Source organism: Diadema setosum, chromosome 19 (genome assembly GCF_964275005.1).
Source record: "Diadema setosum chromosome 19, eeDiaSeto1, whole genome shotgun sequence".
Classification (NCBI taxonomy): Eukaryota; Metazoa; Echinodermata; class Echinoidea; order Diadematoida; family Diadematidae; genus Diadema; species Diadema setosum.
Window position 1 is genome coordinate 28,433,352 of NC_092703.1, and position 20,530 is coordinate 28,453,881.

At 40.1% G+C, this 20,530-nt stretch overlaps 1 protein-coding gene across 1 annotated transcript; it reads left to right on the plus strand.

Moving 5' to 3' along the window:
- Nucleotides 1-5,337: 5,337 nt before the first annotated feature.
- Nucleotides 5,338-8,547, plus strand: LOC140242568 (tubulin alpha-1 chain). The gene is made up of 3 exons (XM_072322313.1): nt 5,338-5,477; nt 6,632-6,854; nt 7,169-8,547. Exons 1-3 carry the CDS (start codon nt 5,475-5,477, stop codon nt 8,299-8,301), a joined length of 1,359 nt encoding a protein of 452 aa, XP_072178414.1. The 5' UTR covers nt 5,338-5,474; the 3' UTR covers nt 8,302-8,547.
- The last annotated feature ends 11,983 nt before the right edge of the window (nt 8,548-20,530 follow it).

Genomic DNA, 20,530 nt, shown 5'->3' on the forward strand with positions numbered 1-20,530 from the left:
AAGCTAGTATCTCGCTCCAGCATTTATTCCACTGCAATGGAACAACATTTATCTTCTGATACGCAATAAAACATCTTTCCTTCAAGCAATGCCCAGTCCTCAAAATATTTTGTAGATTCGAAGTGTATTATGCATTATATACTGACTCAACGAGGATACCGTTCACATATTTTGATTCTTCACAAATTTCTTAGACACCATTAACGTGGGGAGTTTAATCAGTCTGTCTTATTGTATTCATTTAACGATATATCTAACGCATTTAAAGACAAAAAAGAACACCTACAGACATGCTTTGAAACGATACATGGTGTGAAAATTTGTATCGATGTTCGATAGTTTTTTTGTTTGTTTGTTTGTTCGTTTGTTTGTTTGTTTGTTCATTTTCCATCTGAGAAGATAGCTGGATAGTCCATATTCAGTTACACTAATCTGGGAACAGTTTCATGAAGGTTGTCAGCCCCGACAAGATGTCAGTCTCCGACAGTTACCATAGTAACAGTCAGTGAGCAGAGCTTCACAGCCAATCAAAACCAAGGATTATACTGAAATTGTCAGAGACTGACAACTTGTCGGGGCTGACAACTTTCATGAAACAGTCCCCAGGTCTTCAATGCACAAGAATAGCTCACGTAACGCATATTATGGTTTGCTTACGATACATTGTTATTGGGTTTTTTTCTCACCAAGATCGAACATTAATTCTTATCGAAGTGAAACAATTTGTTAATGAATCATAACATACATTGACTCTCTCGCTTATCCAATCATTTGTCGTGTGTCCAGCTTTGGAGATTAATTACACAGTGTATTAACACAGCTGGTGTGAATCCAAGAGGGCGCTCATATATTTTATATGGTCGATCTTTTGGTTGCATCAATACCTCCTTGGTTCACTCTGTGCGGGCAACCAAAATGGATTTGTTACAAACTTGTTTTAGTGCTGCATGTGCTGCATTAAGAACATGTATTAAAAGTTAAACCCCTTTCATAAACTCAATAATGCGGATAATATCCGCAACATTTGGTAGTAAAATCGGAGCGGGGAAAGAATAATGCGCTTTATTTCGACCCTTCTATTATCCGCATAATAGCAGCATCGGGACCAGATTTGGAGTTTATGAACGCAAACCCAAATAATGCGGATAATTGCCGGGGTGCGGTCAAACGAAGGAGGTATACCTCCTTGGTCAAACGTCACCTGTCTTTCCCGCAGGAGGGACGTATGCAGTCACCATGACGATCATCCGCCTTTTTTTTCAGGACGGGCGCTCGTAAAAATAATGCGGATTATTTTCAGAGTTTGTGAACGCATTTTTTATTGAATTGTCCGCATTATTCTTATGCGGATAATAGGAGGATGAGTTTATGAAAGGGGTATTGCCTAGTATACGGAGCAAGATAAAGCGAGAGGGGTTATTGCTTGTCCTAACCAGGGAGGTGAGAGATCAAGTGTCACCTTCCTGTCCTAACCAACAGCACAGACAAGAATTGTGAAAATGAGACATTCCTTTCCATAGTGCTTCCCTCCACAGCAATTCAAAAGACCCAAAAAAATCTGAATAGCGTATAAAGCCATATATTTTGTTGTTGTCATGGTTTCACTATTCTGAGCGCCACTGCACTCTACGCTAGCAGGGGTAACACCATGGATATCAGGTCCATGCGTTCAAAGTCCTTTAGCAAATTTCCCGCCACCGCATTCTTGCATAGGATAGATTCAAGGACCAGTGCGAATCGGAATGTAGGCGTTATAACGCAGCCGAGGCGATCTCTCTTACAGTACACCTTCCTGATCTGATCAACCAATATAGAACTTGTTCTACGTTATGATAAATTAATACAGCTATATGTAAACTATCGAGTTATCGCACACTCGATCCCTGAGTGATAACCCCTAGCTGTCTACAAGGAATACTGTTTCAATGGGTTATTACACCATTACACACACCTAGCGTGATACAAAGCCCCTCGGTTTTTTTTCGTCAATAAAGAAGTCGATTGCCTTCTACAGCTGGATCCATATTTCGCACAGTCACCGGGCCAATCCAGTAATGTGACGGTTTCAACGGGCTTTACCAGCTTGGGAATGTAGACAACTCCCTGCCCCGTGGTGCTCCCTGATCATAACTTATCGAGAAACTAAAATACGGAGTGCGTTATTGGAGGTCGAACACCACGAGGCTACACTTTGTTACACTGATTGGGAAAAACAGTTTAGAAAACACACAATAAACTCACGGCATGTAAACAGACAAAATCGCACACGCGATAGACACATTCAGTTACAGCACCCTCACCTGCAGAATGATCAAGGAGACTTTTCCCGTGACTAAAGTTTCGATGAAAAGAGCAGAAAACAAAATTACAGAGACAAAAACTCAATCGATAAACATAAGTATACTCATTCCCTCTCTCCTTACCCCAACTAATGCGATATATGTTTTTTTTTTTCGCACATAATGGACTGGAATGCGTGTTTTGTTTTGCTTTTTAGCTAGTTTTGTTTGGCGATTATCTATAAAAGGTAAATACTCAAACGCTTATTTCCAATATAGTTGATATTCCAATATAGTACAGGACAAACAATGCACACATAACAAGTACAAAGACACATTCAAGACATGCAATAGGAAATGAAGTGCAGTATAGCCTATAACATGGAAAGATGTGGGACCTTATGGGGATGTATCTTTGAATCAAAATGTCTGTGTACGTTCGTTACTTCTGAAGCATGTAGGACTTATATCCATCTTTATAGACAGCTCATTCTTTCAACTATTCATACAGCCATAACTAAAATAACTATACATCCATTGTCGACAAGAGCAAGGTTTAATCGTCAGAAAATATGAAATGATATAGGGCCTATATGATATGTACATACACTTATATTTGAAGAGATTATACAGAGCACTTTCTCAGAAATCTCTAAAGTCATGCAAAATACTAAACGAAAAATAGAGTAGGCCTATAACATTGCATTTAAAAAATTGTAATCTTGGCATCTATCTTAATAACTTCATGTTATTTGCGTAAGACTTTGTTTGATTGTATCAAATTATAATGCGTTTATTGTTTTGTTCTTATTTGTACGTTATGCTTTTTCTTCAATGAAAACATAAAAACTAATCGCATTTTTTTATCAATCTTGGAAATCACTGGAAGTAAACAATATTATTATCTAAGTGACTATATATATAATTGTATATAGTTAATTTGACAATAATTCACAAGGACATGGAGTATGACATCTGAGAGTCATGAAGGTGTAGGATAAGAATTTGCTTTTCGTTATCAATAGTCGTCCTTTTTCATTCAGTCATGCATTCATTCATTCATTCGTACATTTATACTTCCATCTCCTACAAAACATGTAGGCCTAAACATACATTTTGTATTTACGGGTGGTATAAATATGAATTTGGTTGAGAAAGTGCTTGACTGTGGTTTTGTGCATTTTGACAAAAAGAAGAGATATGAACTATAATTGCTTGCTATACACAAAGAGGCAATCTGTGGATGGAGGGGGAAAAAGATGATGAAATATTCTCTTATTAAAGTCTTCTGTCACCTGTTAAGACAGCATAATAAGCTTGAGTTGAGAGGTAAAGGCATCTTCATAGTGTTACTGTAGACCATAGATCACTATACGAATACACGAGTATGGTGTAAAACTCGTCGGGGTTTATCGATACGCCGATACGCACACGTCCTTGTTGCTACAGTCAACCGTTGGTAAGGTCAACATGGGATGTATAGACCAGGATTAGAGCCTGTGTGTAACGGTCGTTAGGTACTTATTACGTAATTTCAACTAGTCTTCGATTCGAAGAACCCTGTTCCGCTATATAATAGGTCTGCTGGATCATGGATTCAATATTTTAGTGGATGACAGCTCTTTTGATCCGCAAGCCCGTTTTGCAGGATCCACGGGTAGAATTGTAATTAAAGATGTATCATTGAAGTGTATTACTTTATATCAATATCGCTGCATCTATTCCCAGACATCTTCAACTTCCGCATTCCACACCAACGACGTAGAGCAGGGTGGCATTGTCAGCCTTGCCGTTGGTTCTAGATTGTTTGTAACCTAATAAACTTACGACACTTGTGTGTGTGTGTGTGTGTGTGAGTGATATATATATATATATATATATATATATATATATATATATATATATATATATATATATATATATATCTTTATATATATATATACATATGTATATATATATACATAATATATATATATATATATATATATATATATATATATATATATATATATATATATATATATATATCATAGATATATAAAGATATATAGCTTTCACATATCATTCTCTACCAACATGATTAATGAAGAAAAGGTTGGTGAATAATACTACAAGGACCTTCTATGTGACGACATGTGCCCGATGATATTATTGGTGTAGTTTCGTCTCATTTTCATATTTCAGGGCTTTTTTGCCACTGACAACGAACATAATCGTTAGAAAATGCAGCAATACTGCATATGGAAATATTGCAATAAAGCTCTTCCATAAATAAAGACTGAACACTTCACGGGACAATCACTATACAGTTACCAAGGAACATACAGTATTATAGTCCGGCATGATGATTATGATAAAGCCTCTCTGGAATGCGACACGTTGCCGAAACCACGGCTCAAATAACACGAGAGCGATTGTCCGTGTTCTCAGGGCAACACGTACCAGAAGCAGCGCGTAAAGGCCAGCTATGGTAACTAGATAGTATATTATCTGTCTCTGTCGCTCTGCTGGTATATTATATGTAATAAATCCTGCATACTTTATTATCAATAAAGACAAAGAAAGATACGCTGGAGAGGGGAGAAACCCGAAGAGATTGTATATATCAAAATCTTTGGGAAAACCCAACGTTTGATACTTGTCACACTAAAAGGGAGATCACATCCGTGCTTGAAAGCACGAGATATAGCTATAGAAACACATCACATTGCAGTCTATTCGACTTCATATGCGCCATGAATTTGTTGGGAATGTATTATCTCTTCAGATTCTACTGTTAGATATATCGATAAACCTACATCTCTGTATGCAAAATGGGCAGTTAAAACAGACGAACTTTATATAGTTATATGTGACACCCCAAAAACCTTCCCACAGTATGAACGGCTCTTGCAAAGGGTCTGAATAGACGACTAACAGGGATCATAGGTCAGTTATGTTTGAAAGACGGTTCGCCGTCTCTTATAGCAACCTCAAAGCAACAGGCGGGTTGCCGTTTGCTGGCAGTCCTTGGTAACCGTTATTTGGACCAATCAAAAGACGACTCGTAGAAGGCTATATAAGCCTCGGCGGGGCCGTGGCAACGTCAGTATATCTTTTCGAAACCCTACCATCGACTTGGGACGAGAAAAGTGCCTTCTTCAAGCCATTACCTCTTCGTATTCATTCGTTGTTTTTACGACATAATCTGCAATCATGGTAAGTGGAATAATCATTGATAGTTTCCCTCAATTCTCCATCAAAAATGGGTGTACAAATTTAGTTATATTTTCTCCTCCTCTTTCCACAAATTTTGGGTTGGTTTGAGATCGTGTGAATATACATGGGCTTGTGGCATGGTCGTGATGATGGTACTGGTTTAATATTCTTAAAAGATTGTATCCCTTCTTGACTTGAATTTCCATTTACAGGCATGTTTTAAGGTTCATTCTCTTACCATCTATCATTTTCATGTATTTTATACGATTGCGGTTTTTTTTTCTTCAGTGAGGAGGACATGGAATTTTTCCGCCAAAATTCCTTCTTCACTTTATCGAGTTTTTTGGCTTCCACAAGAGTATTATAAATGCTCTCTGTATAGTAGGAGCTGAATTCACTGTATGGTGCACATGCAGCAAGATTATATACCGCACAGCAAGATTATGATCATTATACCTTCCTTTGGTTTGATTTTTGCCACAAACGCCTTGATTTTTACTCTGAGTGGACTTCTTGACTCTTGAGTCTCGTGTGCACAGATAGAGTCTTTGTTCATTTTGGCAGTGTTAGATATCCTACGTCAAAATGTTATTCATGTTTCATCGACTTTTGATCATGGTTGGAGAAGGTTTGATGAGGCTGTATAAATCGCTCTTGCGGTGCGGTGCGCACACCCATGTTAGCTGAGCTGAGCACGTGTTGACTCTTCGTCTTCTTAAATGTTGACTTAGTTAAATTGACGCCGGAACAATCCGGAATAATCCAACCGCTTTTCACATGGAGGGTGGGTTGGTGATACCAGAATTTGGACTTTGTTCTGTCAACATACTCAAAGTCGGCATAAAGTAAATACGAACGAACCATCCAGCAATCAATTGTTCCTTTTTTACCATGCATTTATTGGTTCTTGAGTTTTCGCGGCACTGCAGGTGCCGTTGTCACCTTTGAGAGAGAAGATTGTGCTGCGAGGCGGGAAGGGGGGGGGGTGAGCTTTGAACCTCTCCACTTTTTTCTCTCTTTATAATGGGACATAATTCTTGGCTTCTGAATGGTGCCATTCTGAATTATTCAGACACGTTCACGCCGATGCCTATAAAGTTACAAATATACACGTACTTTAATCAAACCTCTCTGCTCGCTTTTCCACCTTACAGCGTGAATGTATCTCTATCCACGTCGGACAAGCTGGTGTCCAGATCGGCAATGCCTGCTGGGAGTTGTACTGTCTGGAGCACGGCATCCAGCCCGATGGTCAGATGCCTTCTGACAAGACCATCGGAGGAGGTGACGACTCCTTCAACACCTTCTTCAGCGAGACTGGAGCCGGCAAGCACGTTCCCCGTGCAGTCTTCGTCGATCTCGAGCCCACTGTTGTCGGTAAGCACTAAAACTTTGCCATTTCAATGTAAATAAATTTGTATGTTTAATATTCATGTGCAATGTATGATATAATTAAATTTGCAATGTATACTGACTGACACATTTATATCATCAATGGCAGACATACTTGATGTAACTTCCTAAATAATTTCTGACTTGAAAACCATAGAACACAAACTAAGCAGTTACACCTGTATTGATTTAAACATAAGCCTTGTACTAGCATTCCGTTCTTATTTTGCAAGATTTCAAATTTTTTTTTTATGCAGCAGTTGTTTAATAAACCATCTTTCCTTGCCTTCTTTTAACAGACGAGGTCCGCACTGGAACCTACCGCCAGCTGTTCCACCCCGAGCAGCTGATCACTGGCAAGGAGGATGCCGCCAACAACTACGCCCGTGGTCACTACACCGTCGGCAAGGAGCTGATCGATCTCGTCCTCGACAGGATCAGGAAGCTGGCTGACCAGTGCACTGGTCTTCAGGGATTCCTCATCTTCCACAGCTTCGGCGGTGGCACCGGATCTGGCTTCACCTCTCTTCTCATGGAGCGTCTCTCCGTCGACTACGGAAAGAAGTCCAAGCTCGAGTTCGCCATCTACCCCGCCCCTCAGGTCTCCACAGCTGTTGTTGAGCCATACAACTCCATCCTGACCACTCACACCACTCTTGAGCACTCCGACTGTGCCTTCATGGTCGACAACGAGGCCATCTACGACATCTGCCGTCGCAACCTCGACATCGAGCGTCCCACCTACACCAACCTGAACCGTCTCATCGGCCAGATCGTTTCATCCATCACCGCTTCCCTCCGATTCGATGGTGCCCTGAACGTCGATCTTACCGAGTTCCAGACCAACTTGGTGCCCTACCCACGTATTCACTTCCCTCTGGCCACCTACGCTCCCGTCATCTCCGCCGAGAAGGCCTACCATGAGCAGCTGACCGTTGCCGAGATCACCAACGCCTGCTTCGAGCCCGCCAACCAGATGGTGAAGTGCGATCCTCGTCACGGCAAGTACATGGCCTGCTGTCTCCTGTACCGTGGTGATGTCGTCCCCAAGGATGTCAACGCCGCCATCGCTACCATCAAGACCAAGCGCACCATCCAGTTTGTCGACTGGTGCCCAACTGGTTTCAAGGTCGGCATCAACTACCAGCCACCAACCGTCGTGCCCGGTGGCGATCTGGCCAAGGTCCAGCGTGCCGTGTGCATGCTGAGCAACACCACGGCCATCGCCGAGGCCTGGGCTCGTCTGGACCACAAGTTCGATCTGATGTACGCCAAGCGTGCCTTCGTCCACTGGTACGTGGGAGAGGGTATGGAGGAGGGAGAGTTCTCCGAGGCTCGTGAGGATTTGGCTGCCCTGGAGAAGGACTACGAGGAGGTCGGTGTCGACTCCGTCGACGCTGAGGGAGAGGAGGAAGAGGGTGAAGAGTATTAGATGACAACATGTGTCATTCCACAGCGCATCCAGTTTGAACGCTGACCAGATTCCTCCGTGAACCATTCCACATCAATGACAATTCCCTCGGAACAAGACTTTGATGAAATTTTCAGAACTGCAGCAAAATCCCAAGGATGCCGGAAAAAATGAACTCTCATTCAGTCACTTGAAAGCACAATCAATCACCTTGCCTTATTTGGAGCAAAGTTCCAATAAAGTTTAAAGCTTTGATATCTCATAAAATCACGGTTTCTTGCGCAATATCTTATCCGAGTTATGGTGGTGGAGTGTTGTGTTGGACGTAGGTGTGGCTTTGAGACGTGAGAAAAGTATTAATACTTGCGTGGTGTTGACCGTGTCTGCTTGTGTCAGCTTCAGAGAATTAATATCAAGGTTGCTTACAAAAATCTCAAGAAAAAAAAACCTTAAATGTCTTGTGTTTGTACGTGTGAGTGTGTGTGTGTGTGTGTGTGTGTGTGTGTGTGTGTTTTCCGGGATGGTACTATGCTAATCAAGTCAATATCAGCTCAAGCACAACAGACTTGTAAATGCATGAATACGATGCGTACACTAACATACATAGTTTGTGCATGACGGGTACATTGTACATACATTTTGGTACACTTATACAGTGATACATGTACAAACACTGTAATCATTTACATTGACACAGAAAATGACATAAACACCTTAATAACTACACATGTACGTTTTGTGCCCTTGTCTAATTTGCATAATACAATGTACAACAATACACTTGTATGTGATGGTTACCAAATGGTTTGGCTAACTCTACACAGCTCTGTTTGGATTCACTGAATTAAATGAATGAATAAATAAATAAATTGATGAATAAATAAATAAATAAATAAATAAACTAATCATCTACCTTCAGTCAATGCGCAGTATTCATCCTAATTGTTTCGTATACAGGCACAGTACTTGTACAAGAGAACGCATGTGTTTTTGCTGGGTTTTTTCTGACAAATTTTGGCCTCCATAAAAGTACTCTTGTGCTCATAAACGACAAAATAAATGTATGTGCCAGGGAACACCTTTCTTTCTCGAAAATATTCTCTAAAAGGGGGAAAAAGCCTAGTTAGAAGGTCAAGGTAGAGACAATGTATAATGTATGATACACTGTGTACAATTTATGACATACCAGTGCATTGTGTGTGTGACTACATGTATATTTTTTTTTTTATAAAATGGAGACAGAGAGAGAGAAAGAGAGGAGAGGAGAAAAAAATGGCTCGACAATGAGGGCGCTAGTCCACTAAAAATGTATGCTCTTTTACAAAATTAATGTCGTAAAAAAAACACAAGAGTATAGGTACATGTATACAGTATTGAAAATTTCTGTGAAAAGGATACTCTGTCTCATTTTCAATGAACATGGATAAAAGAGCAAATAACAGGTACGATAGATTTGGGAAATATGGGGAATATTTTAACATTCTTAATTTTCGCATGTTTTTCCTCATCAGCGATACAGCTCGCTAATGAATGAATTTTACAAAGTACCATTCTATGAAGTGATGTCATCTTGGCCCATTACTAGCGTATTCTTAGTTTGTTAATCAGGAAATCATATTTGTAAATAATTTTTGTCAATAATCGAACAGTTATTACTTTAGAATAGAATTTGATTCGAAGGATTAATTTCTTCTCTTTGCATTCATTTCAAAATGAGAGACAATGACCTTTAACTTGGTTTTGAGATGATTTTCGCAATGATATACCAAATCTGAAATGTTCATTGCATTATCGTTTACTTGCCGTGTGAAATGTTACCATCAATGTTCAGTTGTAGTTTTACTTGATTTCTGTCTGTTTTCATGAATTGTATCTGAACATGAAGAGATGTTTCTCTTTCAAAGGACAAGCAATATCATTCAGTGTCGGAGCAAAGACGTTTACGCACAACGCATCTAGTCTCAAACAGAACTTCAACGCATTTAAAGTATGAATGTTAAATACAATACAATAATAATTATTACGTCTGTTGGAAGTATCCGGTAGTGTTTTTGACGTTGTGCCCTCTTTTTATACAGGCGCGGAAATGCCAGCCGATAAGAAGAGGGTATTAGTCAGACTGGTTTGAGAAGGACTGAGATAGAACAACCACAACAACAATAATGATACTAAACACTACAGTAAAATGACCGGTATAATCTTATTTTTACCTACATTGAATATAGCATGGCTGAGCTCTCTTGCCGAAACGTTCAAATGCAACGGTAGTTCAATTTCACGTTGATAACAGAATGATGACTATAGAGTATAAGATCACAGAGACTGAATGGTAGAAACTGCATTAAACTTTGCATTACGAAATAAGAACGTTACGGAAATTCAAATTTTCACATATTTTTCACTGAAGAGTTGTTAGAGGCAATTAAAGTCTGCATAGACAACTATATGGCGTGATGACGTCATCAACTATAACTACTTTGCCCTCTGCTTTCCAAAGACTACATAGAAATATTATTTGGGTCTATAATATTGAGTAACGACAACCCTCTCCCCAAGAAGTCACCATTGCTAATTCATCACAACTCTACAACCTTCTGACGTGATAAATCTATTTCTTTTGATCCACTTCAACAACAACAGCACAGCAGCAGCAGCAGCAGCAACAACAACAACAACAACAATAAAATGTACCTCGGTAAAAATTTTGTTTCCAGTCCTTTTGGAGCCTTATATGGCAATCACCTATGCTTATAGCTAAATGTGATCATTATTCATACCATTGTTTCATGTGAAGGTTGATATTCTTTAACTTTCTTCTTTTATTTTTGATTTTCATAAAAAAAAAAAAATCTTATAACCTGTGTTCTTGTTTTTAAAGTAAATGCCCCCTGACGTCTAATTCCTTACGTTGTCGGTGATGACTTTGCTCATGTGAATGTGTCTTAAAGTGACAAATTTAGTAATTCTTTGCTTGAAATACAAATTGTATGTCTAAAAATCTTGATTATATGCTTTTTCAATATATCCTACTATAGCAATACCGGGTTCGTGCAACACAATTCCTCACCTTTCGTTGACACACCCCATCAGCAATGACTACCATTAAATTATCTGAAATGTAATTCTGTTACACTTGTCTTGCTATTGTGCATTAGTCAAAAGCAAGATGCATGCCTGTTGATATTTTGAAGTATTTTTTTTTTCAGATGAATTTCCTCTAAATAACATGTACTATGACCGTGACCAGAATTGGTAAAATAGGGGTGACGCCTTAACAGTGAGAATAGAACAAAAAAGGAAAGCAAATTGATACCAAAACCGGAGCACATAATTATTTGGATCGAACAGGTCGAAAATTTGGGATTTGTTGACCTGTACACTTCAGGCAAGTCAGGGAGAGCTATACTGCATATTGACATGTATTGATTCATAATAGGCTACCCTGATCAGGGAGGTGTAAGAAAAGGAGAGACAACTCCTGCTCTCCTTTGAAGGATGCGCGGCACCGCCGAGAAGTTATGCGCTTAACTACAGGTGGAAATCAGGTGCTTTGACAAAAGAGAGCATCAATATATTAGAATCGGGACTAGCGCTCTCACATAATACTTGCCCCTACTGCATTTCACTCTCTCTCTTTCAATGTGATGGCAACAATGAATTTGTGTACCTTGAATTGGAGCAGCGAATCAAAATACTGTGTAAAACTGACAATTTTAACAGCAAATAGTTTAAAAGCAGGCTGGAGCACGCTTTAGCGGAGTACTTTATTTGAAAGATCAAAATATCCCAGATTAAAGGATAGAAAACTAACATGCGGAAATGTGCGCATTATAGAAAAATATCAGGTTTTTAAGAGGGCCTAATTTTCATTTCATTTCGATTTGCGCATTACGAAGAAACTAGAAATAGATGTTTATAATATTGAATTCCTTCCTAAACTACTCTTAATCAATTCGAGTATTTCATTTAAAATTTTACGGGGGAATAAAGCTTGTAATTCAACGAAAGGTGAAATGCGTTCCTCGTCTCCGAACTTCGCCTTGCAACTACTAGAGCGGTGCAGAGCATGACTTCAAAGGGCTTGTGCCGAAAGGGTGGGTTGGGTGGTGGCGCGTCGCGTTAATGGGAACACCACCCTTCGTCCAAAGCCCCCCCCCCCCACCCCCCGGTTTTGCCGAAAGGGTGCGTTGGGAGCGTTGGGTCGCGTCGCGTTGACTGGAACCCCACCCTTCGTCCAAAGCCCCCCCCCCCCCCCCGGTTTTGCCGAAATGGTGCGTTGGTACTTTTTCTCATGTAATATTAACCCTATAAAGCCCAAGCTATTTTGACCCTTCCCAGGCCCAAAGGGGGGGGGGGGGGAGGCACATTGTGCCCCCCTATATAACTTTGTTATTGTTTGATGTTTCATCGTCATATTTGGCACATGGGTAGAGCAACTCATAGTCTACATGACCGCATACTTGATTTTTTTCAAGGTCACACATAGATGGCGCTATTTACCAACATATAAAGAAATACATAGGAAATATACTAAAAACATGATTTTTCTGTATAATTTCTTTATCCCCAGAATACTGTCTTATCATAGACCAATATTTTTCATATTTGCCACAAATGATCTACAAGTCAAAGCTCATCATTTTTTATGGTTGAAATTTCTCAAGGTCACCACATGGGGGCGCTATTCATAACAAAATAAAGAAATACATTATGAGACCTGTGATGTATTGTTTGGGGTAGGTACATGCATAGTTATCATATTTCATATTCCCATAATATCGGAATTTTAAGTTTGCAGATTGATAATGTAATAAACAAATCACATTAGAGGTATAACTTGGGTGAAGGAATCAAAATGACACAAAATAGAATGGCAATCTTTGGAAAATACTGTTATTTTCAAGTATCTCTATTATATTTATTGTTTTATGGCATTGTCACAGAAAAACAAAGGAAATAATAAGAAAAACATTTCAGGGCCATAATTACTTCACATTTTGCTCCTTCAGTAAATTTCAGCCAAGAAACGCCCATTTCATACATTATGATATGGTTAATTGGAATTGGAACAGAAAAATATGAAAATCTGGCTGACATGGTGGTCAGTTTATTGTTGCCATGGCAACCAGCAATAACAAATATAGCTAATATCAAAATGTTCGGGATAAGATTTTAGGAAAAGTCATCACATTTGGGTAAAACTGGGGCGAAGGAGTGGCGGATGAAAATCTGGTAGGGGGCAAAATGTGCCCCCCCCCCCTTGGGCTTTCATAGGGTTAAAAGACGAGTTTTTGATTTATATTTAACCAACTGATATTAAACAACAAATAATAATTAGACCAAACAGTAATTGGACGAAATGATGACTAGACCAACTGGTTATTAGACCAACTGGCTGTAGAACAAGTGGTAATAGAGTGTAAACCGATCCGGACGATAGCCTCTTTGAAATGGTTGTTTGAAGGTTAAATATAAATTCAAAACTCGTCTTTTAATATTACATGAGAAAAAGACAAGTACCAACGCACCCTTTCGGCAAAACCGGGGGGGGGGGGGGGGGGCTTTGGACGAAGGGTGGGGTTCCAATCAACGCGACGCGATCCAACGCTCCCAACGCACCCTTTCGGCAAAACCGGGGGGGGGGGGGGCTTTGGACGAAGGGTGGTGTTCCCATTAACGCGACGCGCCACCACCCAACCCACCCTTTCGGCACAAGCCACTTCAAAGCGTATAGTGGAATGCTAGACATCCCATTGTAACGCTTTGAAACCAAACATGTGTTTGCATGGATTACGGACGAGTTGTCTCTCCTTTTCTTACACCTCCCTGGATACACCAGAGAGAAAAACAAACCATGGTTCTTTCAGTGACGTCATCTGTCAGTCTTCCGTGCTAAAACTATTGAAACTGGACTAATGCGACTAACAAAAGACAATGGAATGCACCGTCCCCTACAGAGACTGAACATAACTTGCATAAGATTGTTACCCTGCAATGTCTTTCGTAAACCACATTAGTAACATGGAAACACGCAGTATAAAAACTATCCCATTCACCTGTCAGTAGGCCTCTATACCCTATGGCCTGAATTCTCAAAGCTGGAATAACTATTCGGCGGAATAGTTATTCCGGGGAATAAGTTATTCCACCTTTGAGAATAGATTCCGGGGAATAAATCGCGTCATTTTACGTCGCGAGGGCCTGATTTGCATAGGATGCGTAATAAATCGGCGGAATAAGCGGTGTAATAAAGTTATTCCACTTTTGAGAATTCGGACCTATGCCTTTTAACACGTGGAATCCAATTTGCCTACATTTGATATTGCTATGTCAGGCAAGTCTGTGGGAACCCTCAGGTGAACTGTTTGGACGCCAGGAACAGCCTTTTTTTTTAAAATCAAAGTGTGCATAAAATTTGTATACAACGTGAACGTTATTCACTATGCTCACTATTCCATTGAGCGTGCAGACATTTCAAAGTGGTTCATTTCTAATTTGTCACAACAAATTGTGTACATTCTTGTTGGAATGTCAGACAAGCCTTACAGTAAAACCCTGGAAACACCTTTCAGATGCCATTTGAATTAAAAGCAGTTCGGTCTTTACTGACGAAAGGTGAGCTTGGTCACATTTTTGTGTGTTGTAGGAGAAATCACGCTATGCTATGCTATTTGAAAGTCACAGGTTTTTATATTACCTGTGTTGTTTTTGTGTGATGTTGTCAACAAACAAGTAGAAAGTGTCGTTGCTGCACCAGATCCTACATTTTTCAGTCAGTTTTACACCACCCCACAACCATCCAGTCAATAGTCTTTTACACGTTCCTCGCTGTTTGCTTAATCGCAAGTTATGCAACATATTCGTTGTTCCCGTTTTTCGGCGAATTAGAACGTCTTTTGCATTCATGGTCACTCATTCATGGCTATTCTTTCAAAGCATAGAAAATAACGTATTGCCTGAAAAGTGCTTTCTTTTTGTTGTTAATTCAGTCAATGTTTAGGAGCCATAGCAACAACTCATGCACAGGACCTGCGCACTGATTATCGATATTGCCAGGGAGGTTCAAGAGTCAGGCTGGGTTCACATAGAAGTATACGGTATACGGTATACGGTATACGGTATACGGTATTCGCTATTCGCTATACGCTATACGGGCATGGCGGGTCACAAGGTAGCACGCGTGTCCTACTTTAATATTCTTTTGGCGCCTACCTGAAGTTAATTTCCATTTTAAAAAAACAAAAACAACAACAACATTTTTTTTTCAACATAACTTAATGATATTCGAAAATAAACTTGTTTTGGACTAACTTAAAGCACAGAAATCACCTCTGCAAATTATTGAACTTCTAAATACAACTTTTAGTGATTTTTTTTTTTTTTTTTTTTTTTTTTAATGGGTTGGTTCAGCCAGTCGATCGAGATGGGGTTACATGAGCCATATGATTTTACACACTAAACACTGAAATTTTATTCATTTTTTTTTTGGGGGGGGGGTGTGGGTGGGGGGAGGGGGAATGTGCTTGGAAATACTGTAGTTATGTTTCCAAATATTTATTTTAACATTTCAAACATGTATCAGCCTATAATCGATTTTAACAGATATTCCTATTTTTGCTTTGATGACGTCATTTTTTTATGGTGGGGGGTAGCTTAATTCTACTCCACCGTCCCAGCTCTGTGAACTCATAGCAAAAGTGAAATAATAAAGAAATCATCATAAACAATATTTTCATGGATTGAATCTATTTCCACATTATTTTCAACTTATTATAAGAATAATAAAGTAATTAATGAAATATTTCAATAAAATGAGTACCAAGAAATCCTAAACTTTGTAACTTACCCTATTTAACCAAAGCACACATTCAGAACACCAGCTGTCACACCTGAACAGGATGATTGGTATACGGTGCACGAAAATCGAACAAGCACGATTCCCACTATACTATAATATACGCAGTCATACGGCATTTTCGAAAAGTTGCCCTGTGACCCGGGATTATGAAATCCTATTGTTCGATTCAAGCTATTTGCGAAAACGTGCACCGTATACCGGAATAGTATACTCATATGTGAACCCAGCCTTAGAGTTCCAGCTGGCTATAATGATTTAAATAGCTGTCAGTTTTCTATGTATGTAAATATAATAGTATATATCCACAGGTGTATTCTTTTGTGCCTTTGATCTTTCTGAGCAATCTGAAGATTGTTTGTTTGTTGTTGTTGTTGTTGTTTTGTGTTTTTTTTTTTTTGGGGGGGGGACTTTAACAAAGTTTGGGTATGTTTTGCTTGATTTTATATACTAAATGAAATGAAACTTCAGCTAATTATAAAACAAAAGTCAATCCCGTCCAGTAATATGTGCAAAAATTAAAATCTTAGCTGTATGTTGTGAAATGTTTGAAATTATACTCCATGGATAGCCGACTTTATCATTTTCCGCGTAATTCCGACAAATGAAACCGATGTGGTTTCTTAGGCTGCGTTCACATAGAAGTATTCGCTATTCGCTATTCGCTATTCGCTATTCGGGCACCGAGTACACCATCACCCGCACCGTCAACTGACCATCCCATGCAGTGAGGATTTCTTCCTCCTACATCCCAGCGAATCTTATTAACAATTTCTAAACTACATCAGAATGTCAGTCTTCGTGCTTATTTTTGCTAAAGGGCAAATCCAGACCAAAATTGTCATTATTTCATAAACGAGAGACGGTATACGCTGCAAGAAAATCGAACAAGCTCGATTCCCACTTTACTATACTATTCGCAGCTATTCGGTACTTTCGAATAGTGCCCTCTTATGTGAACCGGTGTGAGGAAATCCTATCGTTCGATTCAAGCTATTCGCGTGCCCTCGAAAACGAGCCCCGAATACCCGAATAGTATACTTCTATGTGAACGCAGCCTTAGAGTATGGTAGTGCTTCATAAATCGATACGTTAGATAAGTGTCCAGACATGTTCAGTCCAGAAGTTTGTATTTTTATTTCAGCAATCTTTGCGCAATTTCCATTCCCACATTCCTGTGTCTTTAATCGTGTACAATCATGTTCCGCTCGCTAAATTATCTTTCCCACATAAGTTCCGGACCCCTTGAGAGAATGTATGAATATTTATTAGACCGTATGACGTAATCATTAACAAGACGCTCTAAGAATTGAAAAAGAACATCTGCTTGCAGCGATATCTCGTGTGGCAAATGGTGTACGTTCAGACTCATACACTCGAGGTCCCAGGTTCGAGGCCCACTTTTTGCTTCAAATCCCACTTTTTGCTTCTTTTTTTTTTGGGGGGGGGTACTACATTTCTTAATTAAATTATTGAACTTTTAAAATTTTCAAAACACCGAAAGTATTGCATGTAATACAAATAGTATCTCACATTATATTGCCGTTTATTCCGTCAATAAATTGGAAGTTTTGAGACTTGGGGTCCGGAACTTATGCGGGAAAAATAATTTCGCGTTCCGCTCATATCTTATAAGTAGACTTAGACCCCGTTTACAGTGCGAGGCTCGGCCGCGGCCGAGCCGCGGCCGAGCCCAGCCCCGCTTCAGTGTAAACGCGCAAAAGGCCAAATGCAAGGCCAAAATTGGCCTCGCATTTGGCCTCGCTCTGGAGGTGGTCTCGGCCGCGGCCGAGCCGCGGCCGAGCCCGGCCTCTTCTTGGTGTAAACGCAAACTGGGCCAAATGCGCGGCCAATTGCGCGGCCAATTTTAGTCTGGCTTCCAAACCCTCTGCATGTATCTTTCGCTATTCAGGATATTAACCCCCCCCCCCCCCCCCCTCAACGTGGAAAACTAGTATAGTTTAAGGTGGTTTTGTCCTGCAAAGGATTTTTTCCTTCGGCAAAAGCCTTTGCCCGAACGGTGACTTCGTCGCCACGGAATTCATTTGGCAAAGGGTCTGAAAACCAGACAATACCAAATTGCGTTTGTTTACAAGCAGAGCGCCACTACGACAAAATATTGAAAGGTTTGAATCAAAAGCGCGGCCGAGCCCAGCAGTGTAAACGGACAAAATTGCGAGGCTCGGCCGCGCAATTGAGGCCGGACTCGGCCGCGGCCGAGCCGCGGCCGAGCCCGGCCCCGCACTGTAAACGGGGTCAGAGTTACGAAAAGTGATTGCCATAATAACGACATATTTTCTTTAGCGAGTGGCTGGTCATTGCGCGATCAAACATAAATCCATTGTCTTCCTATCTATGGGGGGAATATCCAGTTTGGCACATATTTCGAATATTCTGGAGTGGCGGCATCAAGCACGCATGCATAAGATCAAACGGAATAAGATTACTGTGACTCCATCTCTTGAACCTCCTTGCAGAAACAAGTCTTTGAAGATATATCATCACAATTAAGGCCCGATCCGATGTGCCTACAAATTTGAATTTACTGCATAACGAAACCCGCCCAGTGGGAGGGGCCTGATGAATTTTGCAGAGCCCCAGCAAGGATGGCCGCCTCGCTCGGTGTCACATTTTAAGAAAAGTATGTATAAAATGCAAAATGATGTCCATCAAAATTATTTTGTCCAAGCATGCTTCGTGTCAATGCATATAGTATATGCCTGACACTACTGCAAGATGTCGAAAAGATACATCGTCAACACAACAGCTACACATTTTTTAATGAAGTTTTCCTGTAGAAGGTAATTTTGAAACTCATTCCAGCACTCTTGTCCGTGAAGCCACTTTAAACATGTTAATTCACATACAGTATACACCCCGTCACCACTGGTCACCGCGTCACTGAGCAGCAAACCGCTGAAACCTACAGACACACCCTTTGAATACCACAGCATTATCATTCAAATTGCGCTCTCCGCCATGTGCTATATTATTTGCGCTCTCCATTGACCAATCATATCAGTCGATATGCCTGTTGTCATATAAAGACAGGTGATTTCCGTAGCAAACATCACACAGGATCTTTTCGGCCCTACCATCAACGTAGGATAAGAAGAACACCCTTGACAAACTCACCTTTCGTTTCAGCAAATTTCGACACCTTCTCACGGCCAAAAATGGTAAGTTTCACTGCAGACTTTTAGTTGTTTTTGTGAATTGGTCTAGATAGCATGCATCATCACTGCTACGAAAACAGCAGGCATGAACGATAATTTACCCAAGTCCCAAGAAAGAAGTCTACGTATTAATACATTTTGACACCCGAGGTTCTTAATTTTGAACTCTTCAACTGTGTTTACAATGTCGATAACGTATCCCTTCTTGGACTAATTGGAGGAGACATGAATTCTCCGATGGTCTAGCTATTAAAAAAGAAATTAAAAGAGGAGCACACGATATTCGTTACCCTTCACATCAGTAATTTTAGCCGGGAATAAAGTTGGGCGTTTACTATAAAAGCACGTTTTCCCCATTGCTGCATTTGTGAGGGACTTGCCATTGTATTAAATGCCCCATGACGCATGACGCATACTTGGAAACTGTGCAGGACAATGATGATTTAAATATTGTACAGATTAGAATACTTGTGTTGTTTAATTTCAATTTTGGGAGAAGACATTGCTCATTTTATCGTAGGCCTATCCTGTGTCAAAACTGTTCTCCTTTCTGAAGGAAATGAAAGCAAAAGAAAATCAGGCATGGCTTCATTTTGCGGGGGGGGGGTGTTCTGTTTTGTTAGGTATCACAAATTTCAGAGACGTAGTTTAAAGAGACTTGTTTTCTTTCAAGCAAAATCTAAATTAAAACTAAAGCTCTGAACTTTGTCTCGAGCGACCTATAATAGGGCATGAAACATATTCCGTAAAACATGTACAGTGGGAAACAATGCCTTCCTCATAGACCGGTTCTGTATTTTAATATACGTTATTTAGATTGTAATTTATGCATGCTTTATTCACAAAAGTTGCCCTTAACCACAACAAAGCTGCCGGAGGCTTGCCCTACCTAGCAACAACCGGGTTCCCAACAACCGAGTGAATTCCAGCTAGCCTGTGTGGAACTTAATGGGAGGGAGATGAATGAAATGCTTCGTTACTAGGCTGCAGGACAAGAAACATTCAAAAATTGTGAAATACATTTACAGAGACGGTTTAATCAACACTTGGCATCGAAGAAATCATTTGAGGCTTTTATTCATTTTCTTAGAGTGCTGTCCTGTTTTTGACCAACCTACGTCGGACAAGGCAGTGTTCAAATATAAGCAGTGCATGCTAGCCTATAGATGTTGCACTGTCTAGCTAGAGTACGGCATCCAGGGAAAGTATTTTCTGGTAG